This window comes from Cebidichthys violaceus, unplaced genomic scaffold, assembly GCF_023349555.1.
Source record: "Cebidichthys violaceus isolate CVI_PGR_0920_01 unplaced genomic scaffold, fCebVio1.0.p SCAF_10, whole genome shotgun sequence".
Classification (NCBI taxonomy): Eukaryota; Metazoa; Chordata; class Actinopteri; order Perciformes; family Stichaeidae; genus Cebidichthys; species Cebidichthys violaceus.
This window is the reverse complement of record NW_027176263.1, coordinates 10,693,848-10,717,548: the sequence shown is the minus strand read 5'-3', so window position 1 is coordinate 10,717,548 and position 23,701 is coordinate 10,693,848. Positions and strand designations below refer to the sequence as shown.

Below are 23,701 nucleotides of genomic sequence, written 5' to 3'. Positions count from 1 at the left end.
CAAATGTGATCAAATTCATTTCAGACTACATCCTTTGCACTTTGGTTGTGTAGTGTTGTACAAAATGGGGTGATGTCTCACCTTAACTCCTTTAATACTAAATAACTAATCTTGATTTCACGTAGCGGTTGGCAACCAGCGTTTTAGGTGCATTACTGCCTCCTGCAACCATTAAACCTGTCTGTGGAATACGATTAAAGAAACTCAGCTGCTTAAAACACTTCCCATGTTCATTATTGTCTTTCTATTGAAATGTTGAATTCCAGCATTCCTAAATTCCTGTTTCATAAGTTGTATCTACAGCAGTCCATGATAGAACAAACAATGCTTTGTTATTATCTTACTTTGTTTTATTTTCAGACCTCATGAGCTCCAGAAAGGACACAAGGCATTGACTGCAAGTTCAACCACTGTTGGACTTGACATTATAATTACTTAGAATAACTATCAACAATCCACCAGAATCAACCAGAATTTTGAAATGGCTGATAACTTAAGTATTAATACTACTAATACTGAGTCTTGATTTGAGTATCAATGCTAGTATCAAAAGTAATGATAGGCTACCAAAACATATCGCATGAGTTTCACGTTGGATCACAGTGTGGGTGTTTCACGTTAACCGTGTGGGCACATAAACACTCTTCTCACTGCATGTTCTCTCCACATCTCTGCTGCTGTTGTGTGCAGTCATCATCTTGCTAGTTGACAAAATTCAAACAAACACATTTTCTAATTTATCATCAAACACTGTGTTTTAACATGCATGTGATCAAATCATTAAAGCCACTGATACCCATGCGCATTATTAACATTTACCTCCTGTTCACTTTCATTCTGTGAGCAAAGGGGCGATTAAAACATTTGCTTCCAGTGGTGAAGCAAATTCTCATCTTTACATTTTCATGGAGTTCAACTTTGGTGAACTTTCCGTCCACCCACCCGCAATTTGCAATGACACAACATAACAAAACACAGAGGGAGTACAGGAAAAGTTAGAAAGAGCTTAATATAATTTCCTCTCATTTATATAATGAATGCTGGGATGTGCATTAAGAAAAGTTCTATTTTAGCCAAAGGGCTGTTTTTTTTCCAGAATGTCTTAGCTGTGCCATTTTCATAATGTCATTGGCTGACATGTCATATGATACTGTCAAGCACAATGTTATAACGGCATAATGAAAGTCTTTTGTTCATGTAATTACGTTTTATTGTAATGCTGTGGTTTTTTTGGCTAAATAAAAAATGTGTTGCACACATACATTGGCTTAGGAAGAAGATAACATTTAGTATTTGTCTATATGTACAGTATAGTATGTGTACATTTAGTGTATAGATATCTGACCATTCTATCCAGGATAACCATTATTAACATACACACTCCAAAACAAAGGCTGTAATGTGACATCATGTGACATTACTTTAAATTCATCAACCATTTTCAGCATTGAATAAAATGTCAACTGCAGACACAGAAATTACCGGCACATGATTATTTAGAACCAATAAGTTGATTTTCTAAAATCACAATAAACTTGATTTCATGATTCATTCCCTGATTATTAAAACCCATACTACTATGACTGCTTTCTAGTTTCTTCAATACTTGAATGGTTAATCATTTGATCTTCTGTCTTGAAGTTGACGTGTCCTTGATCCACAAACACACAACCATTCCCATGGTGTGTGTTTGAGGGAGTGAACGTGAGGCCTTGTGAAGCGCTTTGGACTGATCTCAGCTGTACAAGTGCAATACGTGAACCATGTCCCTCCAAAATCATATTGGTAACATTAGACATTAGAACAGACACATTTCCATATCCTGCTAAAGACTGCTAAGATAGTTGCATCTTCCTGATGCATATTTTGTGCGTTTAATGTTTGAGCACACATCTCCATTTTTGTCTTCAGTTTAGTTGCTTCGGGTCGGTCTTCAGGCTTCTCACGCAGCATTAACTCAATGATTTGGTTCTGCAAGAAGAACAAAAACAACTGAGATATTTGTACCAAAAATAATAGAAAATGTCATATTGTTGAAGCTCCTTTCCACAGTATATCCAATATATGCACCTATATACATACAATATATGAACTTTTGAAACACTCAAAACACTGTTTGATATTTGACATTATTCACATACAGACGGCAGCAGCCCTGTTTTCACTCTAATCCTTTGAGGCTTTAGAGATGGTTCATTACGGATTAATCCGCTGACTATTTTCTCCATCAATTAACTGTTTGTTTGGTTTGTAAAAATTCTGAAAATAGATTTTGATGCTGTTACAAATACCCAGAGTCCAAAGTAAGACCTTCATAACGATTTAAACAAAAAATCTTTAAATCCTCACATTAAATTGTTATGTCAATCAATTCATAAACTAATCATTTCAGCTGTACTATAACATTTTCATGTTTGGTGTGCAAAAAATGGAAATTGTAAACTAACTAACTTAAGCTGTCTAATAATTGTACAATATTTCCCTCTGAAATATTGAAGTATGAAGTGTCATGAGAAGAAAATACTCAAGTGAAGTAGTACTTCCAATTTGTACTGTTTATGAATATCTGGCACCCTGATGCTCATTGTCCATGGTATCTACCTCTTGTGGAAAGGTCAGTCCAAACCCTTCAGGGAGCTTCTGACTTCTGGCATCATTCCAAACCTGGTATTCATAAGGTGACAAAAGAACAAGTTAGCCACGAATTTACAAATACCGTATTTTTCGGACTATAAGGCACACCGGATTATAAGGCGCACTGTGAATTAACGTGTCTATGTTCACACATAAACCGCACCGGATTATAAAGCGCATTAAGCAAAACAACACAGTCCGGTAAATCAAACTTTATTCAACTCAGTTGTAACAACAAATACCGGTACAGAAAAATACGCTCACTTATCGATTCATTCCTCTTCCACAAATCCATCGAATTCTTCATCTTCAGTGTCTGAGTGAAACAGCTGTGCGATTTCGGCATCAAGAATGCCCGAATCCCTCTCGTCATTTTCCGAGTCAGTCTTGTTGCCGTTATCGGTACTTGGCTGTTCAGTGATGATTCCAGCTTTCGTGAAAGCTCGGACGACGGTTGCGACCGACACCCCAGCCCACGCGTCAGCAATCCAGTGGCAGATAGTGGCGTAACTATCCCGGCGTTGCCTCCCGTGCGTACCGTAATGCGCCGAATATCTATTGAGCAGAGCGGCTTCGTTGCTCGCCAAAGTCGTACTTACACATTTCGACAGATTTTTGAGCGCATTGTACCACATAAAATCGATCAATAAGCACAACAAGTAACCGTACATAAGGCGCGCTGGATTATAAGGCGCACTGTCAATTTTTGAGAAAATTTAAGGATTTTAAGTGCGCCTTATAGTCCGAAAAATACGGTACTTAAAAAATTACAAAAGACAGATTAAAAAGATATATATATATATATATATATATATATATATATAAATATATAAGAATGAAGTTCCAACGTATCTGTGATCTACAGTACATTGATTTTGCTACACACCATACTGAAAATAAATAAATCAACTAGTGGTGTATAACGACAGAAGCTGGTTTTCTATTTGTATAGACTCACCGCTCCTCTTTCGTGGCCAGTAGAGAGTTTCCAAAGGATTTCAAAGTAGATCAACCCCAGAGCAAATATGTCCACTTTACGGTCATAGTTCCTCTCCCTCTTTTGTGATAGAATAAAAACACAGTATTGACAATAGGCACTTCAGCAGCTTCATGTTATCCTTATTAACTAAATAATGGTCTATTGGCATAAAAGACATTTGCTGTAAACATTTTGATTTTACAGCTCTCACTGCCAAAAGTAAAGATGGGTGAGGTTGAGGTTCAGGAAATTCAGGAGCAATATTAGGTGTGGCAGGCATACAGGTAGTCTACCTAATTAGAAGCCCATTAGAAGAATACATTTGTCAACACAATAATTTAGAAGAAGTTATTGTCAGTATAGACCATCTCACTTGTTCAGGAGCCATGTAAGTTTTGGTTCCTCTTTCCTCTGTTCTCTCCATCAAAGCATCGTCATCATCAGCATCTCTGGTGACCAGACCAAAGTCTCCAATCTTCACTTCTCCATCCAGTCCAAACAAGATGTTTTCAGGCTAACCATTGAAATGAAGAAACACAAATTTAAACAAATACAAATCTAGCTCCTCACACGATGGGCAGTCAACACCTGAACTAGTGAATGGATTTAAAATTGGTACCTGAGTTTGAAACCAGCATTAAATCTAAACAGTCAGCATGTGTGGCTTTTATTGGGTCAATAATTGGTGTAATGATCAACTAACAGCCTTGTTTATCTAGTTGACCATTTCTAGGTACAAAAAAAATCTAATAATGTGACATTATTCTATTGTGTCATTTGTTCATTTTATTATTATTATGTTAAATCTAATGTAGTACCATCCATTTACAAGTAGTATGTTCAAGGGTTTTATAACCAGATGTCACAAATACTGTTGAAAGCTTCCTCCATCCTACCAAGAATAATATTCTGGTGGGGAATTGTTGAATACTGGCCTTAAAAAAATACTTTTAAGTCAAGAAATAATTATTAGATATTACACACAATGAATTTATGTACACAAACATTTACGAGGCAGAAAAATAACATCACAACTACAGCCAGCTCATAATATTCTGTTGTTTTGCTCTGTTCCCTTTGCTACATACTAACTCCATTCCAGATCAATCCATTTTCCTCCAATGTCACCTACAGAACTGTTCTAGTCCTCCTGGAAACGCATCTTAACTACCTGTTATTCTGGGTTTTCCCTGGCTCAGGCAGCACAATCCACATATTGACTGGTTCACGGGAACCATCTTGCAATAGAGCCGTCATCGCCATGCTGTCTAAAATCTGCTTTGCCCTCCACTCCTAGTCTTTTCCCTCCAGATTTCCTGGAACTCACTGGATCCTCCTCATCTTTTTTTCTGAAGTCTTTCGTCGCGGAGAAGGAGGACAAGAACCTCGGCCCTTCACCTAGGCCCAGCCCTGGTGAAGATCAGGTGTCACCTCTCATCTTTACAGCCTTTGAACCATTGCATGGGGCCATCATCTTTTCCTAACTAGATCTTGAATATGCATATCATCTGATATGGATTATGGAGGAAGACAAGTGGAAGACAGTTTTCAACATCCCTAGTTGACATTTCAATTACTTTGTCATGCAATTTGGCCTAACCAATGCCCCTGCTGTTTTCTAGGTATTGGTCAATGATGTTCTCCAGGACCTGATTAACATCTGTGTTTTGTATATCTGAGTGGCATTCTCCTCTTCTCAAGATCCAAGCAGAATCAGTTCTGGAGAACCAACTTTTCTTCAAGGTGAAGAAATGTGAGTTTCATGTCTTGAAGGTGTCGTTCCTGGCATTCATCGTCAATAGGCGTAACATCCAGATGAATCCCGCCAAGGTCAAGGCCGTCTTGGACTGGCCCACTCCATCCTCTCACAAAGAGCTGCACTGCTTCCTGGGGTTTGAATAATTTGACCAACGCTCCATCAGGAACCGCAACTCTGTGGCACTGTCCTTAACCGCCAGAACCTCTGTCTTGTGGTCGCCTGCAGCGGGTAAGGCCTTTGCTGAGTTAAAATAGATGGTTCACATATGCTACTATTCTCACTCCTCAACTATGGGGTCAAATCAGTCTCATTATTAACCACAAACCCTGATCCCAGTGCCCGTCCCACTAACCGTGTCTGGCTAACCCTGGCACTCCTGCAACAACATTTCTAGTGGGCTTCAATGGAATGAAAGTCAAGGAGTTTGTCACCACCCACCAGGCTCCTGCCGGCCTTCTACAACCTCGACCTGTTCCCACTGACCAGAAGCACCAATTCATTTTTGGTTCTTGAATGAGTTCTTTAGCCTCCTGGGAGCTAACTGTCCACCCCTAGTCCAAGGGCCAGACCTAACGTATGGACAAGGAAATGGACACTTACTCTCTTCCCACAATCCCTGCTCCTGGTCCAGACAACTCCTCTAGGTCGCATACTCCCACAACACCCTTCCCAGCTAATGGCCTCTCCCCTTTCAAGTGCTGGATTACCAACCCCCTCTTTCCAGACAAGGAACGAAAGGCCAACGTCCCTTTGATGTAGGCTTTTATTTGTTGCTTATGGAACATCTGGATGCAGGCTGTTCCACTGTCCTCCACACCTCCGATCGCTACTAAAGGAGCACCAATCACCGCCACATTATTACCCCTAACTACACCTCTGGACAGAGGGTCTGTCTTCTTCTGTCATAAAGGCTGTCCATGCGCAACTTTCCTGTCAGGAGAGAATCCAGAAAGCTGGCTCCCCGGTCCATGGGTCCGTTTCCAATCTCCAAGTTCATCAACCCAGTGTTTGTCTGCCTCTGCCTTTAACGGTTCATTCTACCTTCCATGATAGTCTGCTCCCTGCTTGCTTTTTGTAAAAAATAACCTGTTTGTGTTTCTGAGTTCATACTTTCCATTCTACTAAGCCATGACACCATATGGGTTGACTTCTACTTCCTGCCTGAAAGGAAGATATTGTCAATAAAAACCACTTGCCTCTACCTGTCTCCACATCTGTACTGTGCTATAATGGCACATAATTATCTAAGAAATAATGTGGTTCACAAGCACAAAAGTCTATGATGTACTGAACTGTATACTGGACTTCAAACAGCAGGCGAGCAGCAGCACAATTCCACCAACTTGGGGCTTGTTGGGGCAGGATCTAGCCTAATACTTAGAACAACCATGTGTTCATTGGTAAATAGTAGTGAGTTGCAAAGGTCTAGTATGTGGTGCTGCTACTCTGTACGAGTGAATACCAGAACAATATACTGGTTCTGTTATCTGCCATCTGACCAGTTTCACTCCCGTCTTGCTCCAGCATCTGTCTCAGGGTGCTGGCTGGGCCTCGTCAGGGTAAACTGGACGACATATTGAATGCTTATACACCTACAGTTCCATACAGGTAACATCTATATCAGCTTTGCCTCAGCCAAACACTGCAAAGTCTGGTCTCACCTTAAGGTCCCTGTGGATGTGCTTCTTGGAGTGAATATATTCGACTCCACTGAGTATTTGCTGAGCAATTCTTAGACCTTCTTCTCTTCTCTTGGAGTCTTGCAGAGACTCAGTGTTCTTCTCAGCAATCCAATCTTTTAGTGTTTTGGTGTCACATAACTCCATCTGAATATAGAAGTACTTTGCCGATAAACTACTTGAAGTCCTAGAAAAGAAAGAAGAGAAGATTGATTGTATTACTCACCTTTAACTTGAAACAAAAGGTTAAGACCAAAGTTAAATGCATGGACTCACTGGGAAGAGCCGTAACTGTCAGCTGAACTGTACGTTGATTCAGAATTCCCCTGGTATCCTGAGTCCTCCATCCAAAATGTGTAGTATCTGACAATATTACAGTGGAGGAGTTCTGATAATGTCCCCATTTCTCGAAGAGATTTCCTGATCCAAAGGAGAACAAGAGGATGAATCAGCAAACAAAATACTTGCATAAATACGGCACAATGCACACTGGAGCCTTATGACTGTATACTTACTCTTCCCGGCAGACAATCTTTACAGCATAATCGTTGTTCAGCAATTTATGTCTTGCTTTGTAAACACGACCAAAGGCTCCTCTGCCAAGACATTCCATGGGATCAAAGTCTGAAGTAAACCTGTTGAGATTAACGCAATTTTTAGGCAAAACATAGATTGGGAAGTATTGGGAGATCAGTTTAAGACCATATCAGTATATAAAACACATGCTACAGGTCAAATTAATGTTGTTTTTCATACCTCGACTGGATGGATGTCTCATTCTGACTTTTTCCCATATTCTGGTCTTTGACAGCATCCTTAGAGAATAAAGGAATAAATGGATTTAAAATTTTGAACCCGCTCTGATTATTAAGTTGTATACTTTTTAAGAACTAGGACATACAATGTGTCGTTTGTTACATTAAAACAGCCAAGTAGCATGTAGTCTTTTGGAGTGACTCCCTTCATAGGTGGGGTGAGATCACAAGTAGTTGGTATTGCAGTTACAGAAATTGGATTTTTCTATTTACTTTTACAGCTTTTAAGATGAGATGTGATATAAAGTGCAGACCTGATCCCTGGAAGAGTTTGATGAATCTGTGAATATTACTGAGCCACTTGTACCCGTTGACTTGCTTTGTGATGATGCAAGAGACTCCCTAGGAGAAGATAATAAGAGGCATGAGTACAGTTTTTTCAATATTTAGCTTTCTACAAACTGACTGACTTCTAATACTAGGGTCAATAAGTGCCTTACAGTGAAGTAGGTGTTGACAACCTGGTTGAGGCATCATCTCCAGAATCAGTTGACCTAAAGGGAATCTACAATTCACAAAAAGATGTTATAATGTAGCATGTTCCAAATGATGTACTGTCCTGTAACCCTGCAATTTTTTTAATAATTTCAATTATTTAATGTAATTTTCACCTTAGTCAAACTATTTTCATTTTTCATCTGGTTATACCACAGCTATGGACCCAAACTAAACTTTCTTGCACTTACAAGGCTGCTACCAGTGTGCAACAGTCTGTACATATAACTGTAGATTAGTGAGAGAACAGACCTGAGCCTCAGAAGGGTTTGATGAATCAGTGAATATATTTGAGCCTCCTGTGCCCATTGACATGCTTTCTGATGATGATTCATGGGACTTCCTAGGGGAATACAATGAGAGACATGAGTACAGCTTTCTCATTATTTAATGTCTGCTCTTTTACTACTGACATTCAGTGCCTTACTGCGTAGTTAATCGTGCAGGCAACATGGGTGGAGCACCATCTTCTGACACTGAAGACGGTCACTCTCATCGATTACTGCATAACAATGTGCAAAGTTACAACCCACGGTTAATAGTAACATACATTATATTCAACTCACGTTTTATCATGGTCAGGGCCAACCTCGCGTCCCTCAAAGTGCAGTTCAGAGCCTGTTTTCTGTTTGTATTCGTGTAGTTCAGAAAGATAGTCTCTAGTTTCCATCCTAAATAAAGAAGTAGCCGGAATATCAGCTCAAAACACTTTGAAAACAAAGTACAAAGCTCACAATACTTCTAAGTAATTAGTCTCGTAGCGTTGGGTATATCCGCGTAGCGCTTCAATTCAGCGGATGTTAAATTGTCTTTTCATTGGTTACCCGTAAGTTTCGATTTCCTCATAACGTCATTCACGTTTCGTGGCTTGACTTTATCTGAACAATACAAATTAAAAACTGAGCTCCGATTAACTTAATTTACACCTGCAAACGACGACTGGCAAAATCTCAGAAATGTGACTCGTTGGGCATTAGTTATCAATTACTAGTTATTGTTTTGTTATAGTTCGTTTAGGATTGAACTGTCCAGTGGTGTGCAAACAACGTCTCAGAGTTGAGGGGCACATTTCTAGAAAGAGGCACCTCTTACACGTTGTTTGTTTGTTGTAGGCTAAGTATATCATGGTCATTGAAGGCAACTGCACCACCTATTATTACAGCTCATGTTAATGTTACAATAACTCATTATTAAGACTGGCTGCTGCTTCCTCTGTGATTGTGACAGGTTGTGGCTGTAGTTGGGGTTAGACTGTGGACATTATAGATAAGGAGGGACGTTGCTATTACTGCGATTATAGCTGCAGAAACAGATTTTTTATGTGTAACACTAACACACATGCCTGTGTCAAATGATACGGTTGAACTGGATATCTTAATGCTAACATTATAGCCATAATAGACAGTAGCTACAGCAAGCCATCATGGGTAAAACAAGCTTTCAAGTCACTACTCAGTTCTTGATCTCTGCACAGCAGTCACATTCATATGATTACATATTGAACAGCCTGGCAGTGGTTGCTTATACTCGTTAGACACCCTCTTATAATCTTTAGTGGATTAGGATGATGAATTTGTCTTACCTGCACCTACCTTTTTATTTCACAGTGATCTTAATCCAAACACCAAACAATACTCAGTGTTCCATTGTTCTTACCACTTAGCAGTTTCTTTACTTAATTGCTCAGCTTGATCTTGACAGAATACTCACATGTTAAGTACAATTCATTAATGTCAGAAATGTCATCATATCTGAACACAGTTGTCTTTCACTTACAGTTTGGGAATCAATGACAGAATCATTAAGTACATGCATTTGGTAGATGGTGATTTCTGGAGCTGGGGCACATTTCCTAATTCAGACCTGATACAGACTCATCTAAATGTAAACACAAAGCAGATCATAGAGGAACCCACATCCTTCAACACCCACTAAAATTCACAAATTGTGCAAAATACAACAAATTTTACAGAGCATGGATGACAATAACACCCTGGTTGTCAATGTTTTATTTCCCTATTCATTCTATATATTACAAAGCAAAGGGTGTAATGACATCACTTAAGACACATTTATCCATTTACAGCATAGAATGCATTATTTCATTATCAGTTGTCAAAGTAATTACCCAGGACATGATTATTTATTAAAAGTGAATAATGTTGCATTCAGGTCATTCCATGGTTTTACATGTTACAGTTTGTTCAAATATATATATATATATATATATATATATATATATATATATATATATATATATATATATATATATATACACACACACACAGTATATATGCTATTTGACACCAAAAATAATTAGGTTTGGTAAAATATTTTGGCAGAACTTTGAGAATTTCGTATTTTTTGGCCCTGGGAATGTTGTCATGTCTTCGCCCTAAAAACATCTTGGGCAGGGAGCCATATTTTGGGTTCAATATCTTCAGACATATAACTCCCAGAGCCATGAACTTTGGTAGGTGCACAGACAAAACCATGTACACCAGATCCAAGCGATTGAAAGGCATATACAGATGTTGTATTTTTCATCACTGGCCCTTGAAAATGGAAAAAGTGAGTCCCCCTAAGTATATACATATGGATGTTTCCATAGTTCTTGTTAGAAATACAGTCTTCAATTGATGTTACACCAAATTTTAGGGGCTCTAAAATAAACCGAATCAATATATGGCAAGTATGACAACCCAAGGTTGCAATTTGTTTTTGAGATGCCAAAATTGCAATGTGGACTCGTTCCTAGGACCATGAATTTCTTGTGAAAATGTAGGCATTTTGTGTTAAAGTTAAACTGTTAATGTTTCATTAAACAAATTGCATTTCACTTCTATATCCAACGACATAATTTGAATTACGTCTCCAACCTTGTTCCTGGAGAACAACAGCCTTAATCAATCACACCTGACACTACAGACTACAGTAATAATCAGATGTACCAGAGAGGTCCCAGTTTCCTTCTTATTGTTAGTGCTGTTCATGGGTAGTCAACGGTGATTAATAGGCCTCTACGATGGGATCACACCAGCCCTGACAACCCTACTTCCTGCGCCCTTGCTCGGACCACACCCATCTTTGAACTCGGCCTTCATTTACCTATCGTGGTAAATGTCTGTCCACAGACAGAAATGTAAACACCCAGTAAAGCACTCAAAACCTCTTTTGTTGTAGTACCTGCTACAGTAGGCGTCTACTGGACCACATTTTGTCATGATGACTCACACACAGACTCACAAGCTGAAAACAATACCAGCTTCACTGTTGCGGCTGGTAATGAAGACAACATGGAGGGAACTTGTAACTTTACAAAATCGCCACACATAGACACCCTTTGCACATACATTTTCATGGTCCTAAGAATGAGTTCACATCGCCATTCTTGCCATATCTCAAATTTGATGATGTTAGAGCCTTTGAAATTTGGCAAAACATCAATAAAATACTGTATTACTAGTCAGAAGTATAGAAATGTCCATTTATATGTACTTAAAGGAACTGCCTGGGGTCCCAAAACTACCCATTTTGCACTTTTTCCATTTTTAAGGGTCAGTAATAAAAGAATATGAGATCTGCTTGTGAGTGGCTCTGGTTTTGTTTGTGCCACTACCAAATTTCATGGCTTTAGGAGTTAAATATCTGAAGATATTGAACCCTAAAAATGTCTATAAAAGATATGCAATTCTTAAAATTCAGTGAAAATATGTTTTGGTCTCAAATAGCATTTATATGAACAAAATCTAAAATGTATACAAACCCACTTATCTGATTTAACACGGAATAACCCAATCCTCTGATTATAAACTGCACGAGATTATGTGCCCATCAGTACTTTAATTATGATGCATTTTGTCACATCAGATCATGAAAACGGTTAAAGAGACAATCCCCTTAGCAATCAAAAAATTGAAAATAAAGGTATTATGGAATATGATGCTGAATTAATAGTCATGCTTGTGATGACTGTTGCTTTTGCCTGTTGTTTAAGTATTTCCTTGTAATAATCAGACAGTCCTACTGTCGCGCCGCATATCTTTCAGCATTGTATATGTTCGAGAGCACTCTTCCAAGTCCATCTTTAGTTTACTTGCTTCGGGTCGGTCTTCTGGCTTTTCAGACAGCATTGACTTTATGATTTTGATCTGCAACAAAAAGAACAGCTATTGTGATCTCTGTGATATCAATGAATGCTGCCCGTGTCTTTGAGGCTCCACTCAACTATATTTCCTTCTAATTGACGTAGTAAATCTTTTTCCCAACCAGTCATCTGTCCTGCTTGACATTTAAGGTTTTGTCCTGTTTTGGCTTCTTATCCCTTGAAGCTTCACAGATGAACCGTTGTAACAGTGCAAACCCTCATGTCTCCGCCTCACTACTGTTGGAGAGCATCACAAGTGTCTGCCACCCTGTAGAAAACACTGTTTCATGTATCGAGTGAAAGAAAGGATGCTGGTGTACCTCCAGGGGAAAATTGTGTGGAAATTTTTCAGGAAATTTCTGGATTCTGGCATCATCCAAAATCTGGTGAGAAAAGAAAGCAAGAACATGTAATATGTGTGATACAAATTGATAAGCTGTCTGCTTTCTTTCACAGATGGCATTCCTGCTATGACAAGTCAAAAATGTCTGCTGTGAAAAATATTTAAATTTGAGGATCGATCAGTTGACATCTGTTATCTGTGTCTGGTACCCATCTTTGAAACAAACTAAAAGCAAAAAGCATTTATTAGTTCACAGTTAATATTGACTCGAATTGACTTTGGACTATTTTGAACAACTCACCGCTTTCCTTTCCGGGCCGGTAAAGAGGTTCCAAAGGAGTTCAAAATATATCAACCCCAAAGCAAATATGTCCACTTTTCGATCATAAGTGCTCCTGCTCCTCTGTCATAAAACAAGAGCACAATATTAACAAAAGGCCCTTAAGCTCTACAGGTCTCCTTTAGCAACCAATGTTTAATGAAACAGAAGAATCCAAAGTTACTGTCAGTGTAGACCCTCTCACTTGCTCTGGAGCCATGTAACATGGGGTTCCTTTGAACACCGTTCTCTCCAGGAGGTTCTCAGCATCGTCATTGTTTTCCTCAGTGACCAGACCAAAGTCTCCGATCTTCACTTCCCCATCTTGCCCAAACAATATGTTGGCAGGCTGACCGTGGGGAAGAAATGAACAAAACATGTAGCATCATGACTGAAGTGATGTTATGAATGATGATTTTTATCCACTTCTTCTCACCTTCAGGTCTCTGTGGATGAGCATCTTGGAGTGAATGTACTCGACTGCACTCACTATTTGCTGAGCAATAGTTAGACTTTCTTCTCTTCTCTTGGAGTCTCGCAGAGATTTCTTCACATTCTGAGTATTCTTCTCATCTATCCACACTCTAAGTGTGTTGGGGTTACACAACTCCATCTGAATATGCAGGTACTTTACAGATGAATTGCCAGTCGACCTAGAACAGTAGGAACAGAAAAACTGAGGTGTGACAGTCTTTCATGTTTAGTAAAATAAGTAGAGCGCCGTAAGGATTTTAATAAGTGGATGGGACTTACTGTGAACTGCTGGAACTGTCATCTGCACTGTCCCATTGGTATCCTGAATCCTCCAACCAACATGTGTAGTATCGAACAATATTGCAGTGATGGAGGTCTGATAATGCCATCACCTCTCGTAGAGCTTTTTTGATCCTAAGGAGAACAAGAACATGACTCAGTTAATGAAACTTTCAACTTTTTGCACATAAGTGCAAACAACAGTAAACATCTTTCATACTTGACTTACTCTTTGCAACGGACAATCTTTATAGCATAATGCTTCCTCAGCAGTTTTTGATTTGCCTTGAAAACACGACCAAAGGTTCCTTTGCCGAGGCACACTATGGAGTCAAATTCAGATGTAAACCTGTTAAGATTAACACAGTCATTGTTGAGGCAAACCGAACTATACATATATGAAGTTTTATGAATATAAAAACATCTTCATTATATTTTGTTTCACAAATAAAAGGCCATAGCAGAGATAAAAATAATGCCAGTATTGTACTTCAATGTTTTCATTTTCCATACCTTGAGATCTGGTTTGTTGTTTTCTTACTTGGACTACTTCCTGGATTCTTGCCACTGAAATTGGGCATTATATCCTGAATGAATAAAATAAAGTCATGATGTAGAGATCAAAATGTTAAACAAAAACCAACAAGATTAACCAACATGATCAATATCTTTTTACTTTACCTCTTTGCTGTTTCTGGGGGCATTTTGGAAATTTGCTGCGATTCTACACAAAAAATATTGCAGTCAGCAATAACCTCCAGTGAAATATTATGTACTGTAGCTTTACAGCGGGTCTCAAAAGATGCCTTACCTTATTTTGGGCTTCACATCAGGACTTTTAATCTTTGTAATGGGAACCAGAAAAATATAGCCAATTATATTTAAGCATGCCTCCATCCAAAATCTATTATACGAGGTCCGAAATAAGTCTTCCTTTACAATAAGCAATGTTGTGCTGGGAACTAAACTAACTTGGCAGCAAGTACTGTCACACTCTGGGTCGTACAATACTATACTTACTTGTTTGCTCTCACCAAATACATGCGTTACCCTAAAAGCATCCTGGTAATGTGTTAAGTCACTTTCTGTCGTTGGAGTAACAGGTCACTGAAGAAAAACTGACTTAACCTAAAATGTTAAATTAAAGTAACTAATCTTCTGCAATAGACTGAGCATTACAAACTGATGAACCATGACAATATTTAGAGGATTGCAAGGAAATAACAGACCTGATCCTCAGGAGGATTTGATGAATTGGTGAAAACAGCCGAGTCACTTGCAGCCTTTGGCACCCTTTTAGATTTTGCACCGTGGGACTCCCTTGGAGATTAAAATGAGACGCTTTAGTAAAACATGATCAACATCAAACTTTACCGTCTGTCTTACTGCTCAGTCAGTGTCTTACGGTGTGCTTGGTGGCGTGGACAGACCATCATCGGACACAGCTGACCAAAGAGACACCTGAAAGCACAAAAGAAGTGTTCATTACTGTCACATATGACCATGTTTTGTAGTGACTGATGCTCTCTGACATTGTGGTGTAACATTGTTGTAATAATCATTGGAATATTATTAATGTGGTATTTTAATTAAAGGGGAACCATTGTCATGTTTTATGATGTTAAACCTCAGATGTTCAGAAGAACCTCGCCTGGTAATCTGCTGTTATTAATATTTTTTTGATGACCAGCTCAGGTTCAGTCTACACAGCCTCTGTGGAGGAGTGACATGTATCAGCTTTCATCAAGCTCTACAGAAACTGTAGAGCTGCTGTGCACCTGGAAAAATCCTGTGCCAGAAAGAGTGTTTTGTTACAAAAACAAGCAGTAACCATGAGCTGTCATGTCACCAATTTCAGCCCTGCCGTTTATTGCTTATTTCTTCTGATATTTTTGAAAGCGTAACATAAAAAAGTAGTTAATGTAAAATACTAAGTGTTTATGTGGTGGAAACTGTACAATAAAAGAATGGAAATACATCTTGCAGCACGCTTGGCTCATCTTTAAGATACTTTGGGAATCACTGGGGACGCGACAACACAGCTACATACAGTTTTACAATCAGAGAGGCCGGTGCAACCAAGTTTAAACAAGTGTCACTTTAACCTCAGTTATCTACTGCACACATTTGGAAGCAAAAGCATAGCGAACACATCTTAAATGTCATTATGATCGATCACTGCATAGTAAATTTGTTTGCATGCACAGCCATGGTTAAAAGGCTTTTGATTACATGCTCAAATTTTAAAACAATAAAATTAAACAAAATTGACAACACTCACTCTCCTGCGAGTAGCAGCCGGAGTAGCTCTCCTGCTCCGGGTCCAAGTACAGAAAAGAGCCCAAGTGCTGCAGGCCCTGCCCCCCCCCCCACAAGCAGCTAAAGTCCAGTCACCACCAGATGACAGGTTTTGACCCAGCTTGGCTGACAGAGGGGAAATACTCCCCCTGACTGTACAAGACTGATCTTGGTAAGTAAGTAAGTAAGTAAGTAAATACATACATACATGCATGAATACATATCAAGAGGCTCTGGAAGCCCAGAAAGATACACTGCAGTGACAAAATTGTGGATAATTGTCCTAAAAAGAAATGTTCCGATGTTTAGTTCAATGAACAGTTCAAATAATTGTTCAGTTGTTATATTGACTGCTGTCATTAAAAGAAACACATGAACACCATGATTCCTTTAAATGTTTGTGTCAGTGTCAGCCGCCCCCCGCCCCCCCAAAAAAAACAAAAAACAAAAAAACCCTGTAAACCTAGGGGAAACACTGAGGTGACATATCAAGAAAAGATCATATTAAAACAACAGAAAAATATGAAATACCTTGCTGTCCCAGTCTGGCTGCTCTTGAAGAACAGAGCAGGCCAGCTGAGCTGCTTTTTGTTTGGCTTCCTTGGCAGTCTTTCCCTCACCCAAAGGGTAGTCCTTGTTGTTGATCACTAGTTTGTAGAAGAACCTGTGTTGGTAGGGAGGAACTATTTAGATCCTCTCTCATATCTATCAAGAGTTTTCATACCGTGTCTGCGGTGTCTCTTCATACTCACTGAGGGCTATGATCTGGACCGCATCTTCGCTCTAAGATGTAGTCATGGGAGCACTTTGTTCTGTTACAGTAGTGGTTGACGACTGCTATGAAATTTGTCTCCGTAAAACCTTTGTCTTTGGTGATCACACTCAAGCTCTTCATCTTATCACTGTAACACCAAGATAAGTCAGACACTAAAACTTTTCACAACCCAAACAGAAGCAATGCCGCTCCATTGTTTGTGCTCACCAGATGTCCGACGCATTTTGATTCAATTCTTCTTTTTGTTGGCTTGATGTGCCACTGCTCTTCTCCTCTCCAGTCTTTAAAAAACAAAGAAAAGTATTATTTGATATTGTTTCACTGATAGGAGTGTGACTTGTGTAACATATGAAAAACCTAATCGAAGTTTCATGACAACATTACCGTCAATGACAATCAGGTTGAATCATTTTCTTCCCTCTGCACTTCTCAAGGACTTCCATCAAGTCTAAAGAAGCTAGTGTGCATCATTACTTACCTCTGTAGTTTTACTGCCACATATCTCGTGATATACAAGCTTGGCTGCTTCCTCCTTAGCTTCCTTCTTTGTTTTCCCAGTGGCAGCTGGATACTCCTTATCACCAACCACGAAGCTACAGCATCTAATATCATAGAACTTTTATTTAATGCATTTAATTTCAAATCAGGACAAAATAGCTACAAATGATGATGTATTTAGGAGGCTTACGGAGTAGCACTATTTGGTCCCAGTCTGGTTGACTCCACAGCCCTTATAGTCACCCTGTTCTTGTGGCCATATTCATTGAGCCAACATGTATAGTTGGCTTGAGTGAAAGCTGTCTGATGAGCTGATGCAGTAGAAGCTTCTGTTCCATTTTCTGTCTGTCAGGATAAAAACAAATATACATCAAGGAGACGAGTGTCATGAATCAGTTTTCCATACTTTGGAACACTAAAATTCCCACAAGCAGTGAGTTAATAAAGAGGTATAATAATCTTACAGAGTCTATTGTTTCCTCCAACAGGACACTCAGGGCATTTGCAGCTGCATTCAGTTTGGCTTCCTTCTTGTTCTTCCCCTCACCTTCAGGATACGCCTTACCATTCACCACTGCTCTCACGGTGAATCTGAGAATAAATTATGAAACTTTGTTAAACAGGAAAGGAAACACCACAATGTGGTGAGAGGTTGCATCACAAAGACATGAATCTGCAGGTGAGGTCGATAACTGTCGTGGAAACTAGTGTCAATAAGCTAGTAAAAAGACATTATTATATTTTAACATGAGAACAATACTGTGACATGTGCATTACCATTATATACAACACTGGTTAAAATGTTTAAATATTTATCTACTGGTGTCAATATGATACCTGAGTTGGGTATCTATTTCCAAACAACTAGCGTTCTTTTTCAATATCTAACTCAATGCCTCAGACACGGTTCAGTCAATACTTAAGATAAAGATAAGATAAAGATAAAGAGGTTTTTATTGTCATTGTAGTGATACAACGAAATTTCGTTTGGTAGCTCTCAGCAGCAAACAGTAGCAATAACAACAATATACAATATACAAGATTATATACAAAAGAAAATACAAAATATAAAAGGAATAAGAACATGAGTAAGTAATACAATTTAAGTAATAAAATCTGTGCAAACAGTGCAGTGTAAACATGTTTTGGCAGTGTAAACAGAGTTTTTAGCAGCTTGATGGGGGGGTGGTGTTAGCTGTTCAGGTCTTAGTTACAGCTCCAGTGGTGACTGTGTGTGTGTGTGTGTGTGTGTGTGTGTGTGTGTGTGTGTGTGTGTGTGTGTGTGTGTGTGTGGGGGGGGGGGGGGGGGGGGGGGGGGGGGGGTGATGGAGGCTACAGCTCTGGGGAAGAAGCTGTTCCTCAGTCTGTTTGTACATCTTCTTATAGTTCTGTACCGTCTCCCCGATGGCAGGGGGACGAACAGACTGTAACCTGGGTGGGTTGGGTCCTTGCTGATGTTGCTAGCCTTCTTGTGTAGACGGCTAGCATATACCGTGTCCAGAGTTGGGAGCTCGGTTCCTATGATCCTCTGCGCCGTTTTGACTACCCGGGCCAGGTCTCTCCGGTTCTCTGCAGTGCAGCTGGTGTACCACACCGGTGGCGCAGTGGCAGAGAATTGTCTCTATGGTGCTCCTGTAGAAGTTGACTAGGAGCTGAGAGGGGAGTTTGGCTTTCTTGAGTTTCCTCAAGAAGAAGAGCCTCTGTTGGGCTTTCTTCACCAGGTGGGAGGTGTTACGAGCCCATGTCAGATCCTTAGTGATGTGGAGTCCCAGGAATTTGATGTTACTTACACTCTCCACCTCCTCACCGTTTATGTGGAGAGGGGGAGGTGTGGTCTTCCTGGTTCTCCTGAAATCCACGATGATCTCTTTGGTTTTCATAGTGTTGAGGACCAGGTTATTATCAGTACACCACTCAACCAGATGTTGTACCTCCTCTCTGTAGTGCGCCTCCTCGTTGTTAGATACCAGTCCTACTATAGTGGTGTCATCAGCGAACTTCACTATAGTGTTAGAGGAGTGGATGGGGGTGCAGTCATGGGTGTAAAGGGTGAAGAAAAGGTGAGATGTGAAAGATTTGGCCAGTATGTTTTAAACATTGGAAAAAAATCATTCAGCTAGCGCAAAAAAAAAATCTTTTTTTTTAAATATATGATTATATAGACCGAATAGTAGAGGTGAAATGATACCCCCTATATGTTTGGAGCATGTGACCAGAACTCACACATTGCACCTTTAAAGAATATTGAGGTTCAACACCCCTGAATCTATGACATCTATGTGGATCTATTTTGTTGTCTTTTTTGAAGTGGTTAAACTCATACCATTCATATGGGCTTCTGCCACTGTGGTGCCAGTGTGGTGGTGCCAGTGCCTCATGCGAGCGGGTCTAAGAGGGTCAGGAGAATAATAGGCCGATCCAAACTCAAATTTGGAGGTATGCACTGTTAAGTTCATTTTAGCATCAATGGCGTGTGATTCAAATGTAGTAACACAGGGCAAAGTGTACACATACCTGAGGACACTGATTGGCCTAAAGCAACACATATAGAATACACTCATTTCCTTTTCTTTTTTTTTCTAAAAACAAAAAACAAGGGACATAGGAGCATATCCTCCCATTGAATAAGAACATGTCATATTTTAGTCCCACATCTCTTCAAATCCTACTATATTTAATTATTTTCGTGTCGTAAATCGCACAAGAGAATGTGTCCAACTCACGTTTTAATGTGATCCAGGCCAACAGACCGAACGTCCTCATATCTCAGGTCTAAGCGCTTTCTCTGTGTGTACTCGTTTAGTTTAGCTACGGCCATTATAAATAACTCAACCGTCACAACGTCCCCTCACAACACAGCAAAGAGTAAACCTCACAATACTAACTAACGATATCTTTTCTTCGTTTTCATCTCTACTTCCACGTACCAGCGAGCTGTTTTAATTCAGCCTCACCCTCAGTAAGTTTCGTTTTCTCCGTAAACGTCACACATGGCACCTTCACGTGCTGTCTGAAATATCAACGCTGGTTCAGATGATGTGAACTTAGCAGTGAAGGATGTGGATAAGTCGTAACACTGTGAAAAGTATATGGAGAAAGTGTTAACGTTGGTATAGTCAGTGAATGTGCTGAGTATCTTTGGGCAAGTAGCCGTTAAGTTAATGTTGATGTTAAGTACTCGGTTATTAATAATTTGACGGGTATTTATATACTCTTACTAACGTTTAACTAACGTCTGCTTGATTCTTATGTATCCCTACCTATTCTTCACCTTGAAAATAACGCTTTTTTTTGTTACCATTCAGCAACTGCAGTTCCCAAGAAGCTTTATTACCGCGCCAACCTCTAAGACTCATGGGAACTGTAGTTGTTAATGTTCTTCTTTTTTTTTTAATCGTTGAAGAGGCTTTTTGTCCAGCAATAGTTCATATCCATTTATCAGAGTCTTATACATAACACTTTCTTCATCTTGCAAATGATTTTAGGAAACAGTTTTCTAATGTCTTCAATGGAACCCTTCAAACAAGCAAAAAAGGCAACTATAGTACATTTGCTGCTATGCTTATATATTGTGGTGAGAAAGAAAAGTAAGGAATTGAAATACTGGGTGACACCAGAGGATATTAAAATAATAATAATAGTTTTAAGCCCCATATAAACTCACAACTGAGGATCACATACACATAAAGGAAAAATAGCAGTTATAATATCAGATTACAGCGTTAGAAAGTATGACGACATCTTACATTTTATTAAGTAAATTCAACCCAAAGTGATTTATTTAGCTTAATAAACAATAGATAAGGGAACAAGGTATAATTCTTTAAATGTTTAATGAAAACACAGGTATGCAATCGCTCTTGAAACATGTCTAAAAAAATCTTAGTGCATCTTTTTAAAAATATATACATGAAAGATATCCTAAATTTCCCACAGCATACCTACATGTAAAGAAAAATTCAGGGCCGCCAACTACAAACAGTATAAACAGTGATGACCTTCCAGAGATGGACAAAGGATTCAAATTGGGATGATAAACAAATATTCCTCCACTTATGATCACCTCATTGCCAACACTGCTTATCAAAGCAAAGTGTGATAATCCCACACTGTAAAATGAAACTGCTTTATCACTGGGAACAACTGAGCATATTTATTTTTATCCCGTTCACTCGTGGTCTGCTGCTGTATCCCCAGGACAGTTGGAGAACAAGTCATCTTCATCTGTCAATGAAATAAAATAAAAAGTATCAGCAAAGTCAATAAAAACAACAATAAAACCAACAGGCATGTTGTCATCACTCTTACCGTTATAGGTGGTTCCACACCATATGCAGTAAAAATGGATTCCTCTCAGATAGGATGTCAAAATTTGCAGTTTGTCAAAGGACTGTAACAGAGAAGGACATATCAAATACATTCATTTTACTCTGGATTCATCACCACAGAATCCAACGAGATCAATGTATCGCACCATGTCAGTATAATAACTGTACAATACACTGGCAACATGTTTTATACTTCACACTCATAATCGTGCGTCACACCAAAACTATGGCATATTTCCATACATTTATTTGACAACAAAGTTGATTTGGGATCATAAATTAGCATTACACATTAAATCACTGTATGAACAAGGTAAACTAAACACTAACGGTTAATTCCACGATCTCCTCTTCCTCCTCCTTTTTCTCCTCCTCCTCCTCTTCCTCCTCCTTAAGATCATCTTCCTCATCATCAGTCTCTTCTTTAGGCCAGTACCAGTCTTCCCTGGGGACAGTGATGCCCTGAAAAGACAATTCAGCCAAAAGGATTCACACACAGAAAACCTCTAGTGCTGATTCTGTACTGAGGTGGTGTGAATTGTCAAAATATAGAATTTTGGCATGGTAATTTTTCTGGCACATTTGTATGTATTCTCAGTACAGAGAGGCTGAACTGTGATGATGAGCCTTCATTAGGGCCATACCTTCTGACTGTCAAGCTGCTCACAGGCTCGCTGACTCCTTCTGAGATCTCCTTCAATCTTTCGCTCCTCTCTCTCCGTCCTTACTCGAGACCTGGAATTAAAAACAATGACATTAAACTCACAGACTGTGACACGTTTGTATTATAGGTGGGGAACAATGTTTAGAAGCATAATGTATCTTATAGACAGCTGAAAACGTCACCTAAAATCTTCCAGAGACTTCGTCTCATTCTGTTGTTTGGCCCGTACTTTCTGACGATAATGTTGAAGTTCCTCCTCGGCTTTTCTTTTCTTCACCGCTTCCATTCCAATGCCACCTCTGTCTGATTTAGCATACAGAGGAAAGTACATAAACACTGTAAGCCACCAGTTGGGTTGCACATGCTGTTACCAGGTACCAAAATAATGTCAAATAAATGACCACAATTTAAATTGAAAAATGAATTGCTTACCAGTTTTGATATTTAGAGGAATTGGATCCACCCTCCCTGCTCCTAAAGAGGTAACAGAGATTAACATGAATACACGCAACAAATGCAAAACAGAATGAAAATAAGATAATAATAAAAAAAGTAACTTACCCGCCTTCCCGAGGCCTTGACCAGCTTTGTAACCCATTTTTTTCAGAAGTGCAAATCCCTTGTTTTCATTGCAAATGGAGTTTTCTAACGCTGCCTCTCTACTTTCCGTCTCCTGCTCCTTATAAGTCTTCTGACGGTTCTTGACGTTCGTCTCCTTTTGCTGCGTCTCCTTCTTTATTGCTTCTTTTACCCGCCTCACCATGCTGACACCTGGCTTCACATCTTGTCTGACAGACAGAGGGTCAAAGAAGAACACGTTATAGCTATTATGGGAGCACGACTTTAAACACACACTTCCAAATTTACACAATTTACACTCCTTTGGAAATTCCTCCCCGAATTAGCTATAATTTGATAAGACTGACACCACAGGGCAATAAACTACATCATATAATGTAACGTAACAATCTCGACAACCTCAGGTTTTAATATATAAACTAAGGACAAACAAAACACTTACATTTTACTAAGAAATGCATCAGACATATAGTCCTCTTCCTCATCAGACATTATGACCGCGAAAAAAGTGAAACAATGTAGAAAACCGCTACAGCGTTTAATAAATAATCCGGTTGTCTTCTTTAGTATTTGCTTCGCTGATGTTTGGTTCGTCAGAGATACATTCCGTGTAGCTACAAGGTTCCAAGTATACAG

General features: G+C 39.2%; 3 protein-coding genes across 5 annotated transcripts; all 3 read right to left on the bottom strand.

Moving 5' to 3' along the window:
- Positions 1 to 345: 345 nt before the first annotated feature.
- On the bottom strand, positions 346 to 9,150 carry LOC137883554 (interferon-induced, double-stranded RNA-activated protein kinase-like). 2 transcript variants are annotated; one of them, XM_068725087.1, is made up of 12 exons: positions 8,928 to 9,150; positions 8,614 to 8,704; positions 8,307 to 8,371; positions 8,121 to 8,208; positions 7,808 to 7,866; positions 7,567 to 7,686; positions 7,328 to 7,471; positions 7,034 to 7,238; positions 3,987 to 4,127; positions 3,593 to 3,691; positions 2,602 to 2,664; positions 346 to 1,971 (listed from the first exon to the last, which is right to left on the bottom strand). In XM_068725087.1, exons 1-12 carry the CDS (start codon positions 9,029 to 9,031, stop codon positions 1,792 to 1,794), a joined length of 1,359 nt encoding a protein of 452 aa, XP_068581188.1. In that variant the 5' UTR covers positions 9,032 to 9,150; the 3' UTR covers positions 346 to 1,791. The 2 variants fall into 2 exon arrangements, with proteins under 2 accessions (XP_068581188.1, XP_068581196.1); XM_068725095.1 differs by lacking the exon at positions 8,928 to 9,150 and adding an exon at positions 8,789 to 8,897.
- Positions 9,151 to 10,352: 1,202 nt separating this feature from the next.
- On the bottom strand, positions 10,353 to 20,458 carry eif2ak2 (eukaryotic translation initiation factor 2-alpha kinase 2). 2 transcript variants are annotated; one of them, XM_068725059.1, is made up of 19 exons: positions 20,218 to 20,458; positions 17,959 to 18,085; positions 17,685 to 17,839; positions 17,475 to 17,598; positions 17,204 to 17,277; positions 16,974 to 17,123; positions 16,753 to 16,885; positions 15,329 to 15,384; positions 15,153 to 15,243; positions 14,735 to 14,766; positions 14,605 to 14,647; positions 14,437 to 14,510; positions 14,153 to 14,272; positions 13,924 to 14,058; positions 13,607 to 13,823; positions 13,355 to 13,519; positions 13,153 to 13,254; positions 12,829 to 12,891; positions 10,353 to 12,512 (listed from the first exon to the last, which is right to left on the bottom strand). In XM_068725059.1, exons 1-19 carry the CDS (start codon positions 20,310 to 20,312, stop codon positions 12,375 to 12,377), a joined length of 2,094 nt encoding a protein of 697 aa, XP_068581160.1. In that variant the 5' UTR covers positions 20,313 to 20,458; the 3' UTR covers positions 10,353 to 12,374. The 2 variants fall into 2 exon arrangements, with proteins under 2 accessions (XP_068581160.1, XP_068581168.1); XM_068725067.1 differs by having other exon boundaries at positions 13,376 to 13,519.
- A 644-nt stretch (positions 20,459 to 21,102) lies between these two features.
- On the bottom strand, positions 21,103 to 23,654 carry gpatch11 (G patch domain containing 11). Its single transcript, XM_068717966.1, has 8 exons — positions 23,508 to 23,654; positions 23,048 to 23,274; positions 22,919 to 22,960; positions 22,669 to 22,789; positions 22,467 to 22,557; positions 22,153 to 22,284; positions 21,803 to 21,884; positions 21,103 to 21,718 (listed from the first exon to the last, which is right to left on the bottom strand). Exons 1-8 carry the CDS (start codon positions 23,555 to 23,557, stop codon positions 21,663 to 21,665), a joined length of 801 nt encoding a protein of 266 aa, XP_068574067.1. The 5' UTR covers positions 23,558 to 23,654; the 3' UTR covers positions 21,103 to 21,662.
- Positions 23,655 to 23,701: the final 47 nt, after the last annotated feature.